General features: G+C 48.5%; 1 protein-coding gene across 4 annotated transcripts in view; it reads right to left on the bottom strand.

Moving 5' to 3' along the window:
• The window catches only part of EPN2 (epsin 2), a 100548-nt gene that overhangs the window by 20518 nt on the left and 54842 nt on the right, over positions 1-25188 (bottom strand). For all 4 annotated transcript variants that reach the window (XM_003912446.4, XM_003912445.4, XM_009189848.4 and 1 more), the window contains 3 exons: positions 6426-6538; positions 4244-4336; positions 3108-3282 (listed from right to left, as the gene is read on the bottom strand). In XM_003912446.4, coding sequence (XP_003912495.1) covers positions 3108-3282; positions 4244-4336; positions 6426-6538 — 381 coding nt within the window. The remainder of the gene's footprint in view (positions 1-3107; positions 3283-4243; positions 4337-6425; positions 6539-25188) is intronic.

Genomic DNA, 25188 nt, shown 5'->3' with positions numbered 1-25188 from the left:
AATAATGCCAAGTGCATCAGAACCAAGAAGGTCCTAGGTTGGGCAAGTGGCAAGAGATGGCAAACTGGCAGTCAACAAGCCACATGTGCCCATCCTCAGATAGCTTTTAATTAGCTCCAACCATACTCTTAATTTTTAAAATTCACAGCCAACATTTAAACACTAATAGATTTCAAACATCTAGGTTTCCATCTGTTCTTTAAAAAAACTGGATTCATAACAGCCAAAATGTGGAAACAGACCAAATATCCATCAATTGCTGAATGGTTAAACAAAGTGTTACATATCCATGCAATGGAATATTACTTATCCACAGAAAGTCATGAAGGACTGACACATGGTATAACATCGATGAACCTCGAAAACATGATGCTAAACGAAATAAGCCAGGCACAAAAGCCCACATAGTGCATGACTCCATTTCTACAAAATGTCCAGAGAGGTGAATCCCTGGAGATAGAAAGCACATCAGTGGTTGCCAGGGGCTGGGTATGTGGTTTCTTTCTGGGGTGATGGAAATGTTCTGGAATTAAACATCTGATGGTGGCTGCACAACATTGTGAATGTGCTGAAAACCAGTCAAGTGTCCACTTTAAAATGGTTGAAATGGGCCAGGCGTGGTGCCTCATGCCTGTAATCCCAGCACTTTGGGAGACCAAGGCAGGCGGATCACTTAAGGTCAGGAGTTTGAGACCAGCTCGGCCAACGTGGTGAAACCACGTCTCTACTAAAAATTAAAAAACTAGCCGGGTGTGGTGGTGGGCGCCTGTAATCCCAGCTACTCAGGAGGATGAGGCAGGAGAATTGCTTGAACCTGGGAGGCAAAGGTTGCAATGAGCTAAGATGGTGCCACTGCACTCCAGCCTGGGTGACAGTGAGACTCTATCTCAAAAAAGAAAAAAAAAAAGGTTGAAATGGTGAATTTTATCTCAAGTTCTTAAAATTTGGGAGGGCAGATTCATGTGGGCAGCATTCTTAGGTGAAGCAGCAGCCCACCAGGCCCACCAAGCTGCTCCCATTCATTAGGGGAGACTCCCCCGCTCACACTCCCTGGACTCCTGTACCGAGTCTCATCCCAGGGTGCTCTCAACACAGTATTGCTATTACACTGTGTTCTTAGAGGGTCAGGTCAGGTCCTTGGCTCAGCCCAGGACACTTGGGTCCAGGGCATAGCCCTGTCCACCGCCAAAAGAAAGGCTGGGCATAACTTGGTCATTTAAAGATCTTTCAAGATTTTTGTCTCTCCTGACTGGGAAAAACTTACCCCTGGTAAACAAGTCAAACAATATAAAAAGGTAAAGTGTGAAAACTAAGCCTCCTTCCCACCACTCTGATCCCCAATTCCCTCCCCAGAATTTAACTCTATTAAACCCACCTGGCTCCTGGTGTGACCACTTTCTTTACAGGGCACTAAGATAACTATCCAACAGTTTAATGAACAGTCTTTCCTGAAAACACCCTAACCATAACTTCCGGTGGCCATCACTTCACAGACTAATCATTCTTCAGATTTAAAAATAAAGCCAAAGCCACTGTCTGAAAGGGTCTGCCTGCCCTGGGGCACCACAGTCCCCATGTGTGGTGGTAAAATCTTACCACAGGCTCCCTGGGGGTACCACACACAGGTGACAAACCCTGTGAACCAACCTCTTGAGCTGCCCTGGAACTGGCCTTCAGTGAATGAAAGCTGTGGGCAATTTTGCCTGGGGCTTTTCCCAAGGCCCAGAGGGCTCCTGCCAAAGGGGGTATGAGGCCCTGCCTGGGTTGCAGAGGCCACCATCAAGCTATCAGAACTCACCACATGCTAAAGGGCATCTGGGGCTGACAGTGTCTTCTGGACCAAGTCCAAGCACTTTGTAAGGCTGAGTGCAGGCCCTGAGTGATCTGGGCCCTTCTCCCCTGCTTCCCGGTTCACATAGGCTGGTTGCATCTGCACCCACTCCACCACTCCGTACCCCTCTGCTTCTCACACTCTGAGTCTTCTGCAGGGAACTCCCTGCCTCTTGTTGCCTGGCCACCTTCTCTTCCCTGGGGACTCGACAGAAATAGCCTTCCTCCAAAATGCTTGCCTCACACTCCCTGGACTCCTGTACTGAGTCTCATCTCATCCCAGCATGCTCTCAAACAACCTCCATCGAGGCCTGGTCTACGCAGTACTGCTATTACACTGTGTTCCTGTCCTGCCTGCTCCTGAGCAGGGCCTTGACAACAGACAACAGGCACAATAATCACCTGTTGTCTCAGGGGTCATGCACAGCAGAACACAGCCTGTCGTTTGGTACATTTTAGTAAACATCTAAGGAACCAAGTTGAACATGAGACGGTTTTGAAAGAAACAGAGACTCCAGGAGATACAGGCAAGATGCCACAACATATACAAAGTTCCCAAACAAAAAGCCCACAGGTCAGCCATGCCCAGTAGGGTTTAGTGCACCAGGAGGGGCCCCCCAGGGCACCAGACCAGGAAGCCTTCACAAAGCCTGCTGGGCCATGCTCCTGCCCAGTGATTAAGAAACTTGTGGGCCCATATCAAACCAGTTGTGTCATGCTCACATTTTGAACTTCCCACCACAATTCCTCTTACATCTCATGTTAAGCAAAACTTTAAAATATTCATTTAGCCTATTAAACGGATTTTCTACTGCTTTAAGTAACAAGCAGAATTATAGCACATGTATCCCCTTTTCATCAGCAGTGGCGGTAAGCACATCATAATTTCCAGCTAATTACAGCAGCTTGATTTGGATGCTCCACGCTGTGTATTATGGTTCCTTCAGCTGGGGCACTGGGTGCAATGCTGAGGTTGAAAGAGTTGAAAAGTGTCCCAGAGAAGGCACAAGGCATTCCTGATGCAAGTGGGAGGCTGAGGTGAAGTCGACTTTCCTTCTCCCAAAGCAGAAAACCACTCAAAACAAAGAGAGAACACCATGCCACCATCCTCACGGAGGAGGGCGAGGGCCAGCTGGATGTAATTGATGAGGGCTAGAGGAGCCTGGACACCCACTACAATCGACCAGACCCAAGTGGGTGAGAGACAGCAAGAAGCACTACCCTGCCCCTCACCCATCCAGCAGGCAAGCACAGGAGACCAGTAATGGGGTCTTTACCAAATGATGGCCAGGGGTCTGAAGCACTCGCAGGAGCTGCTGGCCTGCCCCAGGGGTTGGTCTGGTTAGTGGAGGCCGACGGGCCCCAGGGCTCCGCTTTCTGGGCCGGAAGGCCTGAGCTGGGGAGAGCATCCATTAAATCCAACAGCGTAGTCTGCTGTGGGAGAGAGCCGTGCTTTTAAGACAAAGAGAAGGGGATAGGTTTTACTATGCTACAGTTACAGCAAATACCCACGAACTAGCCATAAATATCAACCACCCATGCCTCGTCCTCCAGTGAAGCCCTTTAGGAGAGGCTGAGAAGAACTTCGAAACTGAGCTGTCCCATCTTCCTCCCCATCCGGCCAGCTCTCCAGTCACAACAAGCTATTTACTGTTTGCCAAACCCCCCACCAGACTTCACAGACCTCAGGGCTCCACAGACTTTTCCAGGCTAACCCTGGCTTCTGCCTGGGCTGTGGACATCCTCTAAAACGCCATCCCTCCCACCTGCCAGCCACTATCGAGGAGCAGCCTGAGGGCCCTCCTCCTGGGGTTGCCCACATGCTCCCTACTCTCAAGACCACCCCATGTGTCATCAGGGATCATCACCATCATCCAGTCAGGAGCCAGGGGCTCCACAGGCCTCAGTAGCACTGTAAGAGGGGAGGCCAATGGAGCCCCGGGGCCTGTGGGGTGAGGAGGGGTCTGGGTCTCGACAGGATGATGATGAGTTTGTCAAAAGCACAGCCATGTCCTGGTCACCTCTACATCAAAGCAGGAAGCCTGGCACAGTGATGACGAGGCAACCAGCACTACTGGAGGCACACCCTGCTGCAGGAAAGCGTTTCGCAGCCCCTGGCATGTAGCTCACTTGACAGCTGCCACAGCCACAGAAGCAGGAGGCAAGCACTATCATCACCTTCATTTTAGAAACGAGCAGACTGAGGCACTGGGATGTTAAGTGTCTCCTGGTTAGTTCAGGTATGTTTTCAGTCGCCTGCTCACCTAGCCCTCGCCCACTACAGGCATGAGGGTTATTTGCTGAGGTTGGAGAACTCACTGTGCATCACGCCAACAAGGGAGGTCGGGTGGGGGACACTGAGGCAACAACTACAGGACAGGGTGAAACATCTGCCCTCCCAGCAAGCTCTTACCTCTTTCTTTTTTGGAATTTTAACTGTGTCCCTTCGGCTTTCTTCTAGGGCCATCTGTAATCTGAGGTCATCACCCCGCCTGAGGCGTTCTTCCTGTAGAGGGACAATGCAAACTGGTAATTGTAATAACATCACTGGACAGAACAAAGCCACACTGGCCAGAAACAGGAAATGCACATTGTATGATGTAGTATTTCAAAGGAAGATTTCAAAACTACTTGTAAAATACAATTACTTTCAAACTCCAAATGTGTATGTACCCAGAAGGCTCCTCCCTCATTGCGACTCCTGTGACTTTGACCCCCTTGGGGTCACACCAGGGAGACCATGGCTCAGGTACCACCAAACTGGGGAAAGGGAATGCTTAATCTAAAATTTTTTTTCTCGAAATGAAAGTGGCTTTATAAATTCTTTCTACTTATAGAAGCAATACGTGTCCTTATAAAACACAAATCTGACAACCCAAAAAGGAATTAGAAAGAAGATAAATATCACGTATCATTCCACCTCCACTGTGTATGCTTCCGGAAAATGGCTGCATATTTCTATGATTCCTAACAGAAATGATTCACTATCTTTATTTAAGGCAAAGTCACCATATGCAAAAGACAGGGTTATCCTAAGCTTTTATATAATATAATAATTAAATATAAATAATATATTCTTGTATTTTTTTCTTTTCTTGTTTTTAAGAGACAGGGTCTCATGGTATTACCCAGACTGGCACACAGTAGCTATTCAAAGGGACAATCCCACTATTGATCAGCATGGGAGTTTGAACTTGCTCCCTTATATTTTATTATAAATATTAACTAAAATGGGCTCAAACTGTCTGTCTGTCCCTGTGTTTCTCAGTGGATGCTACCATGCACCTTCTTCCTGGGCTGCCGGCCATGGAGCCTCATGCATCCACGTGGGCAGTTACTGGCGGCCTGTTTCCCACTGCAGGGAAAGAGAGGCCACAACTGAGACTGCCCGCTGTTACTGAGCTTTAGAATGTTGCCAATTATAGACACACAAACAATGCCGGGACAAACCTATCTGTTCTCAAATCTATGTATCCCTAGTATTCCTCGCTGAACATCAACTTCTAACAGAGGAGAGGAATCCCTGTGCTGCCCCGGTCCCATCTACTTTTTTTAACCAAAGGTCAGTGGACACAGCCCTGATAACTGCAACCAAAGGCATGACAATTTGTAAGGCCACTCTAATTGCTCCTTTCCCTCCTCCCTATTGTAAAGTAATGCATGCTTACTAAAGAAAAATGGGGGACAGGCGCGGTGGCCCACGACTGTACTCTCAGCACTTTGGGAGGCCGAGGTGGGCAGATCACTTGAGGTCAGAAGTTCAAGACCAGCCTGACCAACATGGTGAAACCCTACCTCTACTAAAAATACAAAAATAAGCCTGGCATGGTGGGAAGCGCCTGAAATCCCAGCTACTCGGGACGCTGAGGCACAAGAATCACTTGAACCCAGGAGGCGGAGGTCGCAGTAAGCCAAGATTGCACCACTGCACTCCAGCCTGGGTGACAGAGCAAGACTCTGTCAAAAAAAAAAAAAAAAGAAAAAAAAAGAAGGAAAGAAAAAAAGAAAAGGAGAAGAGAGAAAAGAGAAGGAGAAGAAAGAAAAAAGAAAAAAAGAAGAGAAAAATGGGACCTGAAAAAATTAAAACTATACATACTTCTGTCATCGAAACACAAGCACTCTCATTTTGCGAGCATTTTTTCCAGTCTTTGTTTTTCTGCAAATCTCTTGCTACAGGTCACCAAAGTGCTTGGCAAGGGTTAGGCTGGCTCCTGCCCCTCAGGCCTGCATCCCTGTGCCCACCTTGCATGCCACCCTTCAAGGAGCCTGGGCAGGCTCAGCTCACTCAGGGAAAGCCCAGACATGGCTGTGTCTGCACAAGTGTTTCTGGGAAGCATTTTTAACTGGTTTCTCTCCTTGGCAATGACTTCCTAGAAAACCTTTCCTAAATGTAACTTTGCATGGGATCCCTCCCTGACTGGGAGGGACACAGGGTGACAAGGATACACACTGATGGCAGCACAAAATGCCATCTCAGCAAGCATATCTGAAACGTTTTGGAGACAGGGCTGTGTCTGCCATCATCCTCCCAGTGAGCCACACTCCACCCCGAGCACGGGCAGTCAATGCAGTGCAGACCTGCCTGGGGCACTGACCTGCTCAGCCACTTCTCTGCTCATGGCAAGTGCCAGCTGCAGCTGAAGCTCCTCTTCTCCACTAGTCTGGGGCCGGGCTTGCTCCAGCTCGGAGGACACTCGTGGGGAGGTGGCTGTTGAGGAAGAACAAGTCATCACATGCAAAAGACAAGGCTGATACAGCTCCTGCATAGCGGTTTCCTGAGCAGACCACATCCCATTCCCATCTCAAACCCATAAGGTCCAGCAGTAGCCCAACAATGCAGGCAGAGGAAAGGAAAGGCTTACAAATATTTGAATGTTAAAATAAGTGACAGCCAAATGTAGCTTCCCAAATACAGAACCCCCCTAGGACCAACCAAGAGAAAATGCCTTTGGGTGTGCAAGCCCCAGCCATCAGACCTCACAAGGATCAGAACCTCAGTCTTCACTGCAGATCTGCAGTGCTCCAAAAATGGAACTAACTCAAGCTGGACCAAAGAGCATCCTTCAAACAAGTGCAGGGCATCTGGAGACCAAAGACTTCACTCCAGGCACACCAACGCTCAAGAGTTGACTTTTGAGACCAGGCACGCTGGCTCACGCCTATAATCCCTGCACTTTGGGAGGCCAAGGCAGGCAGATCACAAGGTCAAGAGATTGAAACCATCCTGGCCAACATGGTGAAATGCTGTTTCTACTAAAACTGCAAAAATTAGCTGGGTGTGGTGGCGTGTGCCTGTAATCCCAGCTAGCAGGAGAATCGCTTAGAGACCCGGGAGGCAGAGGTTGTAGTGAGCCGAGATCTCACCACTGCACTCCAGCCTGGTGACAGAGTGAGACTCTGTCTCAAAAAAAAAAAAAAAAAAAAAAAAGTTGACCTTTGCCTCTCACAGTGTTACTACGAGATCATAGAAAATGAAGCCTGCCCATTTCTGCAGTGACCCCAGACATTTTCGTTTTGTAAGCAGCTTTGTACACTGATTAGAAAGAAATAGAGATAAAAATGCAGACACACATGCAGACACTTTTGCTGTGCACTTAGCTAGTTTAAATACTTCTAAGCAGCTCCTGGAAAGACAGTTTTTACTGAATGAATGAGATGTGAAGTCGTAGCCAATGTAACAAACCCCACTGGAGTCTTGACATTCACACCATAAACCATGGTGCTGGGTGCTGGGACTTACACAGTCATTAGGATGTCTCATGGATGAGAAAATCTAAATGCCTCCAGAAATTATTGTAGAGTTTTGGAAGTATGTGCCAACCTCTGCCCCGTTTCAGGAAGGATCCATAGCTTCTCTAAAACTCTCAGAGCAAGATCTGCCCACTGAGAGATTTGGAGCTACTGCTTTAGATGGTTCTTCGCCCTGTCCTCCTCCTGGGTCTCTGTGCATGCAGTTCCCCCAGCGCACCCACCTCCTCTTTCGTATTCAGAGCTCAGCTTCCCCGACTTGGTCCTTCCCATCCATCCTGACGCTGTATCAGACTCTGCACCTCTGCACCTCTGCCGTGTAGCACTCACCCCTGGCTGACAAACACCTCTTGGGTGGAGGCTTACATGCAAGGATGGACAGGTGCATGCACAGGTCGATAGATGGACAGATGGACAACTACAGAATTCAATTTCATGGTTAACGGGTCATTTTAAAATGTTCTAATTTGCCGGGCACGGCGGCTTATGCCTGTAATCCTAGCACTTTGGGAGGCTGAGGCGGATCACCTGAGGCCAGGAGTTCTAGAGAAGCCTGGCCAAAGTGGTAAAACCCGGTCTCTACTGAAAATACAAAAATTAGCTGGGTGTGGTGGCGGGTGCCAGTAATCCCAACTACTTGGGAGGCTGAGGCAGAAGAACTGCTTGAACACAGGAGGCAGAGGTTGCAGTGGGCCAAGATCAAGCTACTGCACTCCAGCCTGGGCAAAAGAGCAAGATTCCATCTCAAAAAATAAATAAGTGTTCTAATTGTGTATTAGTTTACTTCCTTCTTTCATTACATCTATTTTAGGAAACCTAACTAGCAGGATTCACTCACCTAGGTGTTGCTTCTGCCTTACTTTCCAGTCTATATTTGATTCTTATGGTTTTCCTCTTTGAAAGAAACTAAAAGGTTGGGAATAATTCTTGGCAAAGGAGGCTTTCAGATGGCTGGGCCACGGCTATGTTGAATAAAACAGGGGAAGAGGCCTAAATGCAATTCAGGCCACAGATGTGATCCACAGAAGAACCAGGGCAGGTAGAAAGAGGCTGCTTCTGGGCAGAGGGCTGAGGTGGGGCCGGGCAGGAGACTGGGAATTTCTCTACCACGTGAGGTTGCCAAGCAGAGGCATCACCCTGTCTTGAAATTCTTAAAGACACACAAAACATATAGCAATAAATTTACTTTGGAACAGACCGGGCGCAGTGGCTCACGCCTGTAATCCCAGCACTTTGGGAGGCCGAGGCAGGTGGATCACGAGGTCAGGAGATCGAGACCATCCTAGCTACAAGGTCAGGAGATTGAGAACATCCTAGCTAACATGGTGAAACCCCATCTCCACTAAAAATGCAAAATAAATTAGCCAGGCGTGATAGTGGGTGCCTGTAGACCCAGCTACTCAGGAGGCTGAGGCAGGAAAATGGTGTGAACCCGGGAGACAGAGCTTGCAGTGAGCCGAGATCGCACCACCGCACTCCAGCCTGGGCGACAGAGCGAGACTCTGTCTCGAAAAAAAACAAAAAGAAAGAAAAAGAAAATTGCAGCTATAAAAACACAAATGTATTTTTCTAAATAAAATCAAAGTCAAATCCCATCTTAGTGTTATCACCCAATTATATTTCCCAAAGTATCTCTTCAGAAATAAAGTTAGAGGGTGATGAAAAGTCCTCAATCCACCTTAACAACTTGATTTCTTAATAATACACCAAAACAAAAAGTATATTTTTTTGTGGGCTTTGTTCTTAAACTTCACCTATGCCAATCAGAACTCTCAAGTTTGGGCTTTTCTATGTTCAAAAAGATGTCACCATCCACATGGAAGAGAATAAAGGAAGCCAGACAGTTCCAGGGGACTCTTCTCAGTTGAACAGGGCACTCCCATCCAAATCATTAACCACTCCAGCCACCTGTTCCCAGCCTCTTTCCTGATAAGGAATCTCTGAGGGTTGGTTCACAAAACCCTTGCTTTATAATATTGCACTTCTGACACATCTCATTTACTACCAAATGGAAACCACAAATGAATCAAGTAGAAGGCTCATATCCCACCCCACCCCGAAAAACGTGCTCTGGAAAACAAGCCCCATCCTGGCAGGGAAGCTGGTACTGGGTTGCACAGCTACAGTGACTGATACAGCCAGGTTGGAGGGGGAGAGTGGGTGCGGGAATCTGAATTGGACCTGCTGGAGAAGTGAGGCCTCCTTTGTCCTCTGAGCTTTCTAGCACATCTGCAAGGCCAGACTAGCTTCAAATGCAAACGTACATGTTTATGTCTACCATAACTGACACTGTCACAATAATGCACAGCTGGCACATACCGGCTCACCACATCATAGCTCACCACATCAATGTGGAAATTAAAGACAAAGGGTATTCCCCTGAATGTTGTGGTTTTCATAAACGGATGTACAGCTTTCAGTTCTGCAGATGGCAGAATTCTTGGCCACCAACCACTGAACATCAGCTGAGCTACACACAGCGGGTCTGAACTTCGAGGGAGGATTCCAGCAGAGATATTCTTGCCTTGGTGACAGCAGCTCAGCTCCACAAAGGGCCTCTTGTGCCCATGCACATGACAGTGAACACAGATGTCGTTGTGAGACAGGCCTGAATGGGCCCTTCTGACCACCTGAGCCTGGCTTTGGCTCTGCTCTGAGGATCTGAAGGTTCAGAGCTCACAGGGACCAAGGGAAAAAGCAAGTGCTGGAGGATGTGCCACTCACTCATTGTTGCAGGTTGCTTTCTTCCCAGACACTCACTGGAAGGAAGAACAGGAATTGTTCGTTTAAGCTCATCACTAAAGTTGCACCAAATGCATAGCCCTTCTTCTGTGAAGGCGGCCTTTTGCATTATGAATCCCACTGGAAGAGCTCCAAGTCTTCACTTGCTGTGGCCAAGAACTGTAACCACAGGTAGGCCTTATTTCTATCCTTTCCAGTCTGTCACACTGGCTGAGAAAAAGCCTAAGCGGGAGAGGCTGAGTAGGAAGGCTAGAAAAGCCCAACATTTCCCTCAAAATACAATCTAAAAAGAAGATCAAGAAAACTCTCCCAACTCAGACAGACAAGGGTCTCTCCCACTCAAGTCTACCCTGTCTGCTCCAGGGACTGCCCCGCAGAGCCTGGGTGCCTGAACTCTGTGCTAAGGGAGAGACATCCTTTCCCAAAAGTGCTCCTAAAACAAAGGGTGAAAGATTTTCTAATAAAGATGCTTCAGTGGGCCACTTTCAGGTAACTGTGGAAGAAGGCAATCGAGTCGGTAGAAAAAGAGGAAATTGATTCTTATCAACTACATTTTGCAATTTTCCTAGAAAGTACAGAAGCAGCATCTGCCAGCCACACAGTGCTGATTAAAGAGCCTCCTCTAATCTGCATGGATAGGTCAAAGAGAAAGAAAGCGGCAGTTACAAAAAATCCAAATGTAGGCTAGGCGTGGTGGCTCATGCCTGTAATGATGTCACAGCACTTTGGGAGACCAAGGTGGGTGGATCACTTGAGGCCAGGAGTTCGAGATCAGCCTGGCCAACCAGGGCAAAACCCTGTCTCTACTAAACATACAAAATTTAGCCAGGTGTGGTGGCACGTGCCTGTAGTCCCAGCTACTAAGGAGGTTAACGCATGAGAATCACTTGAACTAGGGAAGTGGAGGTTGCAGCGAGCCAAGATCACACCACTGCACTCCAGTCTGGGCAACAGAGCAAGACTGTCACAAAAAAACAAAAACAAAAACAAAACAAAACAAAAAAACCAAAAACCCCACAAGTGTATGTTTACATTTTACAGCACGTGGGACAGGATTCTACCATCAAATGGCTCTGTGCAGTAGGCAGCATGACTGCACAGGTACGTGAGCGTCACAGACCCTATGGGGAAGGCAGGGTAAGGTCCTGGTCTTCGTATGTCCCTGGGCCTAGTCTGGTAATGCTGGGTACACAGGCATGTATGACAACTCAGCAAAAATGAAAGGTGGCCAGACTTGGGGGGCGTGAGAACACCCCACATGGGCCCAAGCGCTGCCACCACTTCTCACACCCTGTGCATGTCAGCCAAGAGAAGACCAGATAGTGGAAACAGCACTGGACAGACGAACCTTGTCTCCACCACTGACCAGCAGTGGGAGTCCATGTGATAGCCTGACCTCTTTGAGCTTCTGCTCCCACATCAGCGAAATGAAGACAGTGGGGCCTGTGGGAGGAGGTAAGCAACTGACCTACAAAGGGGTCAGGAGTGCCGGGATGCAGGTGGCTCTTCCCTGTAGATTCCAGCCCTGTCCTGAGCTGGTGCTCTGTCCTCCATCCATGGAGACTAGACCACCTGAGGGTTAAGCTCTGTCAGGCACCCAACCCTCCACCTCACACACAGAAAGCATGGCCCTTCCCAGGCCTCCAAGGAACAGGCCTGGGGCTGCTTTCTGCTGGGCTGGCCTACTTCGAGGGAGGGGCTAGGGAGCCAGCGCTGAGCCCAGGGTCAGCGTCTACTGTCCAGTGGTCAGTTCTCCAGTCCAGCTAAGTTCCTTCCTCGTTATTGAACAGCAGCAAAGCGCTTCCTCAATGTAATGACAGCATCCTGTGGTTCCAGGGGCCACTTCCTGAATCAGCAATTATCTTGGCTACTGAGGACATTCCCACCACTTCTCAACACAGGAGAGCATCCAGGGCCCTCACTTTACCTCCCTGCAGGGAGGGGCTGGGAAGGCTGCTTTTAGTCTAATGAGGCAAATCATAAAAAAGTTAAGTTCAGATTATACCAGGTAATTTTTTTTTTTTTTTTTTGAGATGGAGTCTCACTCTGTCATCCAGGCTGGAGTGCGATGGAGTGGTCTCGGCTCACTGCAACCTCCGCCTCAGCCTCCTGAGTAGCTGGGACTACAGGCATGAACCACAACACCCAGCTAATTTTTTGTATTTTTAGGAGAGACGGGATTTCACTATGTTGGCCAGGTTGGTCTTGAACTCCTAACCTCATGATCTACCCGCCTCAGCCTCCCAAAGTGCTGGGATTACAGGCGTAAGCCACCCCACCTGGCCTACACCAGGTAATATTTAACAGGAATATAAATACGTGGTGCAAAAGCCAAAAAGGTGTATAATGAAAAATGCAATGAAGCATGACCATAGCCAGATCACTGTCCAGCCACAAGGCGGACGTGACTTTACAACACAGGGACAAATCACAAAGTCATTTTGTGCTGTGGCCAACGCTGGCACTATCAGTGGTGGGAGGGCTGCCTATCAGGTGACATCATAACCCCACCCACGACAGTCCCAGCAAAACGCTGATATGCACAGAATCCAGACTCTAGCCGTGATTCCGATTCGCAGGAAGCTCAGGTTTAGGGCCAGGCTGAGCACTGTGAGAGGCAGCAGATGGGCAGATCCAAGCCAGGGACAGACACCCCAAAGGAAGGCTAGCCCCGAGGAATAGAGAACGTGCTGCCATGACACAGACTGCAGGGACAGGATGGCTAGACTCAGCCTGAGGTCCTGGGGTGGCCTCACATTAGGCTGATCAGCAGCAAGACACTTCCAGACAACTGGAAAAATATGACCATGACCTCAGTGTGAGATGATGCTGCTAATTTCCGACTTTGCGAGGTGTGTGAGTGTGTGTGTGACAGTGGCTGTGTGTATGACTCTCCAGGAAAAGATGTGTACTGAAGTATTTAGGGTAGGAATGTGAGGATACCCACGACTTACTCTTAAATATTTCAGCACAAAAGGAAGTGAGAGCCACTCCTCTCATCCTGCCCCACTGCTCTCCCCGGAGGAGACAGCTGTTCACATTTTCTTGTGCTTCCACCCAGAAAAGCTTCTGAATGCACACTGTGTGTGTAGAAAACTGAACCGCACTTCCCTCTCTGACACTCGCCCAGAAGGAACCCCTCCTCCCTGCCCTATGTGCTTCTCCCACCTGGGCCTGACCCCAGGCAGAGCGCCATCAGCCTGAGAGGGCAGCCCAGTGTGGCAGACAAGAGCATGGGCCCTTGAGTCCATGCCTGGGCTCAGATCTGGGCTCTGCCACTTCTTAATGCGTGACCTTGGCCTAGGTCAGCTGTCCACAACCTTTCTGGCACCAGAGACTGGTTTAGTGGAAGACAGTTTTTCCACGGCCAGGAGTGGTGAGGGGGATGGTTTCAGGATGGTTCCAGCACATTACATTTATTGTGGACTTTATTTCCGTTATTATTACATTGTAATATAGAATGAAATAATTCTACAACTCACCATAATATAGAATCAGTGGGAGCCCTGAGCTTGTTTCCCTGCAACTACACAGTTCCATCTGGGGGTGATGGGAAACACTGACAGACCATCAGGCATTAGATTCTCATAAGGAGCATATAACCTACGTCCCTCACATGTGCAGTTCACGATAGGCTTTGTGCTCCTATGAGAATCTAATGCCACTGCTGATCTGATAGGAGGCGGAGCTCAGACAGTAATGTAAGTGATGGGGAATGGCTATAAATACAGGTGAAGCTTTGGGTCTGTGGCCCGGAGGTTGGGGACCTCTGGCCTAGGTGATTACCTTCTCAGTGCCTGTTTTCTCATCTGCAGAATGGGGATGGAGAACCGTCTCCCAGGGTTGTTGTGGGGAACAAACAAGAAGTAATATGAAAATCACCCACCGTCTCTGCAATACTGTCTCTTGAGGAACCCTCCGTCCATAAAGGGGTGCTGCCCTGCTTACAGTCCAGGCTGAGGCCAGGGGTGCAGTGACTGTCCCAACTCCACCCAGCTGGGGCAGGTGGAGTCTGACCCTGAAGGTCTGGCTCTTCATTACCAACCCTTCCCACTGATGGGGACACCGGGGCCCAGAGAGGGTAAATGGCTGCAGCTCACAGCCATCCAGGGGCAGGATGAGAACTCAGAGCCAAGACTCAGGACCTATGCCCCATGCTTGCTCCTAGCACCCCAAAGGGGCTTTGCCCCCTCAGTCAGTTACATGTGCACACCCACACCAAGCACAGCCTCCTCTAGGACTGAGGAAAGTCTCTGTTCCCATGAGTTTGTGTTCCAATAAGGAAAGACCATAAACAAATCTAAACCGGAGGGACAGGGCAGGGCAGGGTGGAGAAGAGGAGAGCCTGCTCGGCTATGCTCTGACAGGAGGCGCTGGCACAGAGCCCTGGAAGGGCTGGCAAAAGGGCATGGGCACTTCTGAGAGCAGGGGACAGGCTCTGAGGCTAGTGTCAGCAGAGGGCACCCAAGGGCACATGACCCAAGAGTGGTGGGGGTTCAGAAGCCCTCAGAGGTGCTCTGGAGAGTCTAAGTGGGGCAGTGATGCCACTTGACTGGTCTAGGGAACATGGGCCAGAAAAGTAGCTATGAAGGGTATGAGAAGTGGCTGGAGCCTGGACACATTTAATTGGGATCCTATGTATGATACCTGGTTCCTGAACCACCTGGTACATGGTGCTGCCACATGATGTGGACTCAGCACTTACAGTGCCTTCTTCTGACCAGGGGCTAAGGGCAGAACTGGGTGCCCATAGGAAGTAGGATGAAGAACATGACCTTATTTGTAAACAGGATAGCTACAGATGTAATTAGTGAAGATGTAATTAGTGAAGATGAGGTCATACTGGAGCAGGATGGGCCCTAGAGTCAATAGAACTAGTGTCCTTAGAAGAGACAGAAGCACAGACACACCAGGGGAGACTGCCATGGGACTGTGGAGGTAGAAACTGGGGTGACACAGCAGCTAGCCAAGTAACACGGGCGTCTGCTTGCTTCCCATCCTCCCCGGGCACCTGCCATGCAGGCTCCTTCCTGCCTCGAGCCTTTGCCTGACTGCTGCTCCCTCACACTCTGTGTGCTGCTCATGGTCCTCAAATGGGATGGAGAACCACATCTTCATCCCTAAGTAGCAGCTCTAAGGCGACCTTCTCACTGCAGGGGAGCCTGGCTTTGTTTCTCATCAGACTGGGAGTTCAACAGAGCAGGGGGACCATCCATTTTATTTGCTATTTATACCTTGGTACCTGGAGCTGGCCTTGGCGCACAGAGAGCACTCAGTGGATGTGGAGGCCAAAGCAGCTCCATCTTAGAGGCTAATTCACCAGGCTGGCTTCTGATTAATCCCAGTTCCAGGAAGGCCTCCAAGACTGACAGTTTGCCAAGCGCGGTGACTCATGCCTATAATCCCAGCACTTTGGGAGGCCGAGGCGGATAGATCACCTGAGGTCAGGAGTTTGAGACCCGCCTGACCAACGTGGAGAAACCCCGTCTCTACTAAAAATACAAAATTAGCCAGGCATGGTGGTGGGCGCCTGTAATCCCAGCTACTTGGGAGGCTGAGGGAGGAGAATTGCTTGAACCCAGGAGGCAGAGGTTGCAGTGAGCCGAGACTGCACCATTGCACTCTAGCCTGGGCAACAAGAGCAACACTCTGTCTCAAAAAAAAAAAAAAAAAGATTTACAGTGTTCATTGTTTTTATGTAAGAGCACATACTTACCTTAAATCCTGTCTTTAGGTCAAACTACCTTAATGTTATCGTACTTCAAATGTTCTCTACATTCCTTCTGAACCACCCCTTCCCTATGGTATATAAGCCCTAGCTCTGGGGGGTAATGGTGTGGGATCTGACATGTTGTCTCACCACTGCCTGAGAAAGACGTGGCTTCTGCTCGTAAGTCCCTGTTTCTTTCTTTCTTTCTTTTTTTTTTTTTGAGATGGAGTCTCGCTTTGTCGCCCAGGCTGGAGTGCAGTGGCCAGATCTCAGCTCACTGCAAGCTCCGCCTCCCGGGTTTACGCCATTCTCCTGCCTCAGCCTCCCAAGTAGCTGGGACTACAGGCGCCTGCCACCTCGCCCAGCTAGTTTTTTTTGTAGTTTTTAGTAGAAACGGGGTTTCACCCGGTTAGCCAGGATGGTCTCGATCTCCTGACCTCGTGATCCGCCTGTCTCAGCCTCCCAAAGCGCTGGGATTAGAGGCTTGAGCCACCGCGCCCGGCCTGTTTCTTTCTAAGAAACTGAATTTGTCAGCCTCCTTCCTTGGCCCCTGGACACTGGGGGTAGATGTACATAGACCTGCCCACCACAGAACCGTAGGGCAGCTGGGCGGCACCTAGACTGCAGCCCTGATCCCCTGTAGCTGCGTGTTCTAGTCTGTTCAACTACTTCCAGCCGGCCATCTGCCCTAGCGGGCAGAAAGCAGGCGCTACATCAGCTTTGCTTCTGGCACAGAGTAGGTGCTCAAACATCCATCAGATAATGGTCAAGTTTAGTTTCTGGTGAAAACGAATAATGGCTATAACTTCTCCACTACCACTCTGCAACACTGGTACTGCTACCTCAGTTTACAGACAAGGAAGCTGAAATCCTGGGTGAAAAAAGGCAGAGCCCCAACAATGACCATGTTGAGGCCCCAATGCAGGGCTGGTGAAAGACGGGGGAGGGTAAAGCAGAGACAAAAGGCAGTCCATCCATTTGTCTGCATGAGTCAAATCCCATCCTCAGTCAGAAATAAAAAAGCAAGTTGTGCCATTATCTTTGGGCTATTAAACCCTCTCCTACAATAAGAGCACCAACTTGTTGGGTGGGAAAGGAAGGGTTTAGTCAAAACACTAAGCAGCTTTTTCTCACTGCCATTTACCTCAGGAGTCCCTGAGGTTCCTGCTGCTTCTGTTCACGGTGAAAGTAACAAAGCTACAGCCTGTCCTTCTCTAGGCGGAGTGCTGGGGCAGGGGTCTCATAATCGCTGGGGACCAGCAGTAAGGAGAAGAGGACCTGTAGCCTCACCCTTAGCCACCCTCAGCTCTCCAGGGATGAGCTAGAGTGGGAGGAGGGGTGCTGAAGCCCAGGCAGTGCCAGCTGAGGTGAGCGGGCACTTCAACAAAGATAATCATTTATCTCTTTTTTAATTCAATCATGAACTTCAAAGAAGTTAAATGCCTGCAACAGTTTCTTAGAGTAATACTTATAAACAGGAAACTCATTTTTAAAATGAGTATTCTGATAATTTTTATCTATTCAATTGGAAATAATCAATTATAAAAGTATAGCACCTGCTGTGGGCTCAGGGCCTACCAACTGGGCACCCTCCCCTACTGCTGGGGGTAAAGCATTTGTTTGGAAACAGTCTGCTTGGAAAACATTTGTCATGCTTCAAGAAACAGAATGTTCATACACTTTTCCCACTAATCTCACCTCTGGGAATTCTATATTGAAGAAATAATCCAAAGAATCCTTAAAAACAGAAAAAAACAAGCTTTCTGTTCAAATAAGTTTACCACAGCATTATTTACACTGGTGAAAATCTGAAGCAAGTCTGATCATAAGAATTACAGTGACAGAGTCACTTCTGGAGCATTTCCTGTGTGCAAGGTGGTATGTGAAGTGCATACATTATTAGCATATGTAATTTACACAATAACCCAGGACAGAAGCACTATGGTTATGCCCATTTTACAAGTAAGCTGCCCAAGGTTTAACCTTTAAAACTAAGTGTTGCTGGGCTTGGTGGCAGGTGTCTGTAGTCCCAAACTACTCAAGAGGCTGAGATGGGAGGATCCCTTGTGCCCAGGAGTTCAAAGATACAGTGAGGTAGAATCACAACACTGCTCCAGCCAGCCTGGGTGACATAGCAAGACCCCAACTCTAAAAAAAAACATAAATAGGCAGGGCGCAGTGGCTCACACTTGTAATCCCAACACTTTGGGAGGCTGAGGTGGGCAGGATCACCTGAGGTCTGGAGTTCGAGACCAGCCTAGCCAAAATGGCGAAATCCCGTCTCTACTGAAAATATAAAAAATTAATTGGGCATGGTGGCGCACACCTATAATCCCAACTACTCGGGAGGCTGAGGCAGGAGAATCACTTGAACCTGGGAAGTGGAGGTTACGGTAAGCAGAAATCACACCATTGCACTCCAGCCTGGACGACAGAGCAAGACTCCATCTCAAAAAATAAATAAATACATACATACATACATCAATGAATTGATAAGTTAAATTAAGTATCTAGCAACATGGAAAATGCATAGAGTTAGACTTTTTCAAAAAAATAAGACTGCATAATTGTCCTATTTCTCACGGAAATGAGAGGCACCCTCTGTGGCCAAGCACAACAAGGTCACTGCTCCTGCCCTCCTAGTTTAGGCCCTCCCAGTGGCTTGCCCTCAGCCTCATGCTGTCTCACAAACTGAGATGACGACAAGTGAAGGGCTAGAGCAGCTCCATGGTTTATAACCACTCTGCACTGCCTGCCTGAACACCACCTTCCCCCACACCCAGCGCCACATGGTGTCGGTATGTCTGCCTCTCTTAAATGGGGCCTGCCAAAAACAAGATCTTAGCTACCAGCTACAAGCCCCTGGAAGCTTAGGGCTGGCCCTCACACACAAGCGCAGAAAGTGAGCACATGAATACACTTTTTGGAAAATATGCTTTGAAAATGTCACATAGTTGTGAATGACATGTCCATAATACTGTTGTACTATCTGTATAATATAAAATGTTAGATCAGCTTTGTTTTCAGACCTATGATTCAGATCTGTCAGCACAACTGCCTTTTGGGGATGTGGGTCTTGCCCTGGCCTTCAGTTCCTCTCCAGATTAAGAACCTGCATGCTTTACCCCCAGACAGATGGCTACAACAAAACTGCACAACTTGGTGGATCCCAATTGCCAGTGGTCAGTCTATGCAGCCAGGGCCCTGTCACTAAAATCTGTGGGCTGTTCAGTGTGAACATGAGGAGTGACTGACAGTCCAACATCAGGGCAAGGATGACTTAGGGATCTTCACCCAGAGGAATACTATGTGCAGCTGTTAAAGTGTTTACAGGGCTGTGCAGGAACCACAGAAAATGCTTCTGTTTCAATGTCACAAGACAGAAAGCAGGAATGCAAAGTTGCATTCACAGTGTGAAAAAGAAAATGCTTGGGAAAAAGTCCAGAAGGAACTACACCAACACGTGGCCAGGCATGATGGCTCAGTCCTGTAACCCCAGCACTTTGCAAGGCCACAGCAGGAGAATCACTTGAGGCCAGGAGTTCCAGATCAGCCTGGCCAACATAGGAAGATCTCGTCTCTACTAAAAATCAAACAGTTGGCTGGGTGTGGTGTGTGCCTGTACTTCCAGCTACTAGGCGAGGCTGAGATGGAAGGATTGTTTGAACCTGGGAGTTCGAGGTTGCGTAGGCCATGATTGTGCCACAATGTTCCAGCCTGGGCAACAGCAAGACACTGTCTCCAAAAATATAAATAAAAATAAAAATAAATAGACCAACATGTGAACAACAGTTGTCTTTGTATGTTATAGTTAAGATTGCAGCATTTTTTTCTTCTTTTTTTTTTTTTTTGAGAAGGAGTCTGGCTCTGTGGCCCGGGCTGGAGTGCAGTGGCTGGATCTCAGCTCACTGCAAGCTCCGCCTTCCGGGTTTACGCCATTCTCCTGCCTCAGCCTCCCGAGTAGCTGGGAACACAGACGCCCGCCACCTCGCCCGGCTAGTTTTTTGTATTTTTTAGTAGAGACGGGGTTTCACCGTGTTAGCCAGGATGGTCTCGATCTCCTGACCTCGTGATCCGCCCGTCTCGGCCTCCCAAAGTGCTGGGATTACAAGCTTGAGCCACCGCGCCCGGCCCATTTTTTTCTTCTTTTACTATTTCTATTTTTTGCATTTTCCCAACTATCATGAATGGACATACATTACTTTTGTACCAAAAATCTAGCAGGAGTCGGGCGCGGTGGCTCACATCTGTAATCCCTGCACTTTGGGAGGCAGAGGCGAGTGGATCACCTGAGGTCAGGAGTTCGAGACCAGCCTGGCCAACATGATGAAACCCCATCTCTACTAAAAATACAAAAATTAGCTGGATGTGGTGGCGCGCGCCTGTAGTCGCAGCTACTCAGGAGGCTGAGACAGGAGAATTGCTTGAACCCGGGAGGCAGAGGCTGTAGTGAGCCAAGATCACGCCACTGCACTCCAGCCTGGGTGACAGGGTGAGACCCTGTCCCAATTTAAAAAACAAAAACAAAAAAAACTAGCAGAATGAATGACTTCATGCCCTCACTGTACTTGGAGAAGTAGGTCGTGGAGTGGACTGGCGGGAGGGGCTCTGGTTATCCCACTGTAAGCTGGACTAAGCTTTCCATTAGAAGTCAGCAGGAGATTAATTTGATGTGTAATATCAATCTCCAAGGTGCTCCAAGTTGTAGTGTCACATGGCTGCCTGTAACTCCGTGAAAAGACACTGCTATGGGCCATGAGTTGAGGAGAGAGTGGAGGAAGAGCCCTTCAACTGATTAAAGCCTGACAGGGAACCAGCAGCTCCCAGCACACTGCTGTCAGTGCCACCTCAGCACCTGGGGCCCTCCCAGAGATTCTAATTTGAGAGGTATGGCAGAGGTGTGGCCTGGGATTTGGGACATTTTGGGAGATTTAAAAGCTTGAGAGCTAATGATTTAGGGAAAAAAGAAAAGGCAACTGTCAAAATGAGGAACTGCCTTGTATCAATAAACAAAAACTAACAACTATGAATCATACTGTTGCCAAATTCAACCTCAAAGCATCGAGAAACCACACAAATATATAAGGCATTTCTATATTTCTGGAATTGACCTCAAATGTATTTTTTTTCTTTTTTTTTTTTTTTTGAGAGGTAGTTTCGCTCTTGTTGCCCAGACCGGAGTCCAAAGGCACGATCTCTGCTCACTGCAACCTCCGCCTCCTAGGTTCAAGTGATTCTCCTGACTCAGTCTCCCAAATAGCTGGGACTACAGGTGTGTGCCACTACACCCGGCGTTTTTTTTGTTTTTTTTGTTTTGTTTTGTTTTGTTTTTGTAGTTTTAATAGAGACGGGGTTTCACTGTGTCGGGCAGGCTAGTCTGGAACTCCTGACCTCAGGTGGGGAGACAGGAGAAGAGAGGTTTATTTAGCACTCACGCATGAAGTATGTTCTGAGCACCTTTCCTGGTTCAGGTGTTGTGCTAGGGACACTAGGGATACAGCGCGGGGCATGAACGGGGCTCCTGTTCTAACAGCTCGTTTTAGTGCAGGGAGACAAAACAAAGTAAGAGAATTTCAGGTAGTGAAAAGGACTCTGAAGACAGTAAAAAAGGATATGATACAGAGAGAGATTTAAATTATATGGCCTACTTTCCCATGCGAAGAGAAATCTATCTGTATGCCTTCCCTCCTGTTTCTAGTCATATAATTTTTTAATGCCTCCTGGAAGTTGGCTATATGAAACTAGCAACTGCTGTACTGCACATCCATGAATAAAGACACCTTCAGCAGCTGTGACTATGCCAGCCAATCTGACTTAAAACACCTCCCTTTCCCCTCCTACACTTATTGACAGTTTACAAACAATAGTTTGTTTACCTATACTACAAAGGATCCTTTAAAAACAGGTAAATATTGTATTGACCCATTTTCTATGGTACACATCGATGTCAACCATTTAATCAATAATGGGTTTTTTGTTTTTCCTGAGAAAGGGACTCACTTTGTCACCCAGGCTAGGATGCAGTGACACAATCTTGGTTCACTGCAGCCTCAACTTCCTGAGCTCAGGCGATTCCTCCCACCCCAGCCCCCCAAAGTAGGTGGGACTACAGGTCCCTCCCTCCCTCCGTCCCTCCCTCCCTCCCTTCGACAGAGTCTTGCTCTGTCGCCCAGGCTGGAGTGCAGTGGTGCAATTTCGGCTCACTGCAACCTCTGCCTCCCAGACTCAAGCAATTCTCCTGCCTCGGCCTCCTGGGTAGCTGGGATACAGGCGCTCACCACCACACCCGACTAATTTTTTGTATTTTTTGTAGAGACAGGGGTTTCACCATGTTGGCCAGGCTGGTCTCAAACTCCTAACCTCAAGTGATCCACCCACCTCGGTCTCCCAAAGTGCTGGGATTATAGGAGTGAGCCACCACGCCTGGCCTTGATAGCACTGTTTCAATTCCAAGAACAATCCCATACTCTGACAATCAGAGGAGCTCTTTAAGATCTGGGACCCAATAAAATAATGGTTTAATTAGGTATTCCTGGCTGAGTGTGGTGGCTTGTGCCTGCATGCCTGTAATCCCAACACTTTGAGAGGCCGAGGCCAGAGGATAGCTTGAGCCCAGGAGCTCTAGATCAGCCTGGGCAACATGGCAAAACCCCATCTCTACAAAATACAGAAAATTAAAAAAAAAAAAAGGCTGGGCATAGTGGCATGTACCTGTAGTCTCAGCAACCCAGGAAGTTGAGGTGGGAGGATCACTTGAGCCCTGGGAGCCTGGGAGGCAGAGGCTGCAGTGAGCCACAATCACACCACCGCACTCCAGCCTGAGCAACAGAGCAAGACTCTTTTTTTTTTTTTTGAGACAGAGTTTCGCTCTTGTCACCCAGGCTGGAGTACAGTCGCACGATCTCGGCTCACTGCAACCTCTGCCTCCCAGGTTCAAGCGAATCTCCCACCTCAGCCTCCTGAGTAGCTGGGATTACAGGTGCCTACCACCATGCCCGGCCAATTTTTTTGAATTTTTAGTAGAGATGGGTTTCACCATGTTGGCCAAGCTGGTCTCGAACTCCTGACCTCAAGAGATCCACCTGTCTCGACCTCCCAATGTGTCGAGATTGGGATTATAGGCATGAGCCACCATGCCTGCCCGACACTATCTTAAAAAGAAAAAAATAATAATAAAGCACTATATAAGATGAAACATATAATCTTGAAATTGTAATAGGTGTATACTGCATTTGTCTATTTTGCAGAAAAAATTTTAAAGCAATTTAAAAAACTGTCAAGTAGAGGAAAGAGAACCAGAGTTCTTCAAAATCCCAGTTCAAATTCTAGCTTCTTCACTTACAAATGAGAGGATTTAGGGGAGCAAGTTCATGTCAGTGCCCTTATTAACCTCATCTGCCCTGCCTACCTTCTTCACAAGTGTGAGAAGCAAATGGACTCCTTCTACGTGAAGGCAAAGGCCCAGGAGAGGTGATCCAGATGCCTTCTGGTTGTGCTGGGCAACTGCCTGACTTCAGCAGCTCAGCCATTCAACAGCCTTCATGAACCACATTCAAATCTCACTTAAAACCCAAGCCCTTGTGGCAAGAATGAGCGTCTTTTATACCTGACACTTGGATAGATGTGTCAATAAATCTGCTACCTCTGAGGGTGTGTTCATGTTACTAATCAGCTTCTTCGTGACTCAATTTTCCACTTGAAGAGATTAACTCTCTCTAGAGTAAGCTAACGCTGACAGCCCTGCTGTGCCTCTGCCCCCGGGACTGACCGCCAGCCAAAGATGCAGGGCTCCCCTGACTTACAGAACACATTTATTCCACCAAAACAAGATGCCAAATGAGTCTCATCTCCCACCAAATTCCTGGTCCATCCCCAAAACCCAATGGAAGGCCCCTGAGGGCTGGACACACTCCCCACAGGTAGCTATCCCTGGCCTTTCTGACACTAGGAAATACCTGGCTGGCGGCCACCAACCACCTTCTCAGACCCAGGCGTGCCCTGCTGCCCCCCTAGTTCCTGACAGCATCACTCAGCCCCGTACCTCGGAGCTCCATCACCTCCCACACTCTCAGGAGACCTCAGCTGGCCCAGGAGCCTTCCAAGGTCCACCTCAGAAGCACTTCTGACATACTGGCTCGTTTGGCTTTTCTTTTTTTAACAATATATTTTCCCACATCTTTGAGTTTTCAGAAGTAGACCTGTGTAGGACTCCCTTTTCAGATGCCTACATCTTATCAAAACACTCTCCTTCATGTGTGTACATGTCTGGTGTAAGTACACATGTGTCTGTGTGTGTGCATACTCCAGCTCTACTCCCACAGTTGGGCAAGCAGGGCTGAGGCCATGACAACTCTGGTTCACCCCTGAGGTTCCCTTGCTATGAAGACAGCTTCCAGAGAGTCCTCTGAGGGCCCACTGTGCCTGGGGACTTCCTGGACATAATCATGAAACGCACAAGAAAGCTTGCAAATTCTACCAAGTCCCTACTAGGTTTAAGAATGAATGGCTGATAACCGTGGATAGCCTTGCCACTCTACTCCCTGAGAAATCCTGTTTCCCCTTAGATTCTTACCAGGCCACTAGAGAGTGGAGGCACGGCCCGAAGGCCTGGAGGAGAGCAGCAGCAGCTGTTGGGGTGATGCCACAGGACAATGATCATGGCCACTGCTCCATGAAGTCCCGGGCAGGCTGCTTGACACTCTAGCCTTCCCAGCTGCACTGTAACAAACCAAATTTGGATTCATCTCTAGCCACTGTCTGCAATCCTGGCTTTTCTTTCTCACCTCTATTTTCCTTTTGCCCCAATTTCTTCTGGTATCTATTTAATCCTGTGGCAATGCATGTGTTTTACAAGCCAACTCAAATCCTTTCTAGAGTGAAGCAGGGCAAATAAATTAAATGGTCATAATCTCTAGTAATCACTTGGCAAACCCTTGCTGGGTAGGGTGTGAGAGGAGCAGCCTCAGCACAAGGGGCTCTCAGACCAGAGGACCAGAGGACCAGTGGCCCAAAGGAATCCCTGCCATTTCTCTGGGAGCAAACCTGAAGCATACCACAGCCAGGGCCAATGGCGTCAGCAAGACGGGAGGGGCCACGAGGAGAGACAAGAAGACCCAGCTGCAGGCAGCAGCCCCCACCTGGTATAAAGCCCACCACTG

This window comes from Papio anubis, chromosome 17 (assembly GCF_008728515.1).
Source record: "Papio anubis isolate 15944 chromosome 17, Panubis1.0, whole genome shotgun sequence".
In the NCBI taxonomy this organism is placed as follows: Eukaryota; Metazoa; Chordata; class Mammalia; order Primates; family Cercopithecidae; genus Papio; species Papio anubis.
This window is presented reverse-complemented; position numbering and strand designations above follow the sequence as displayed.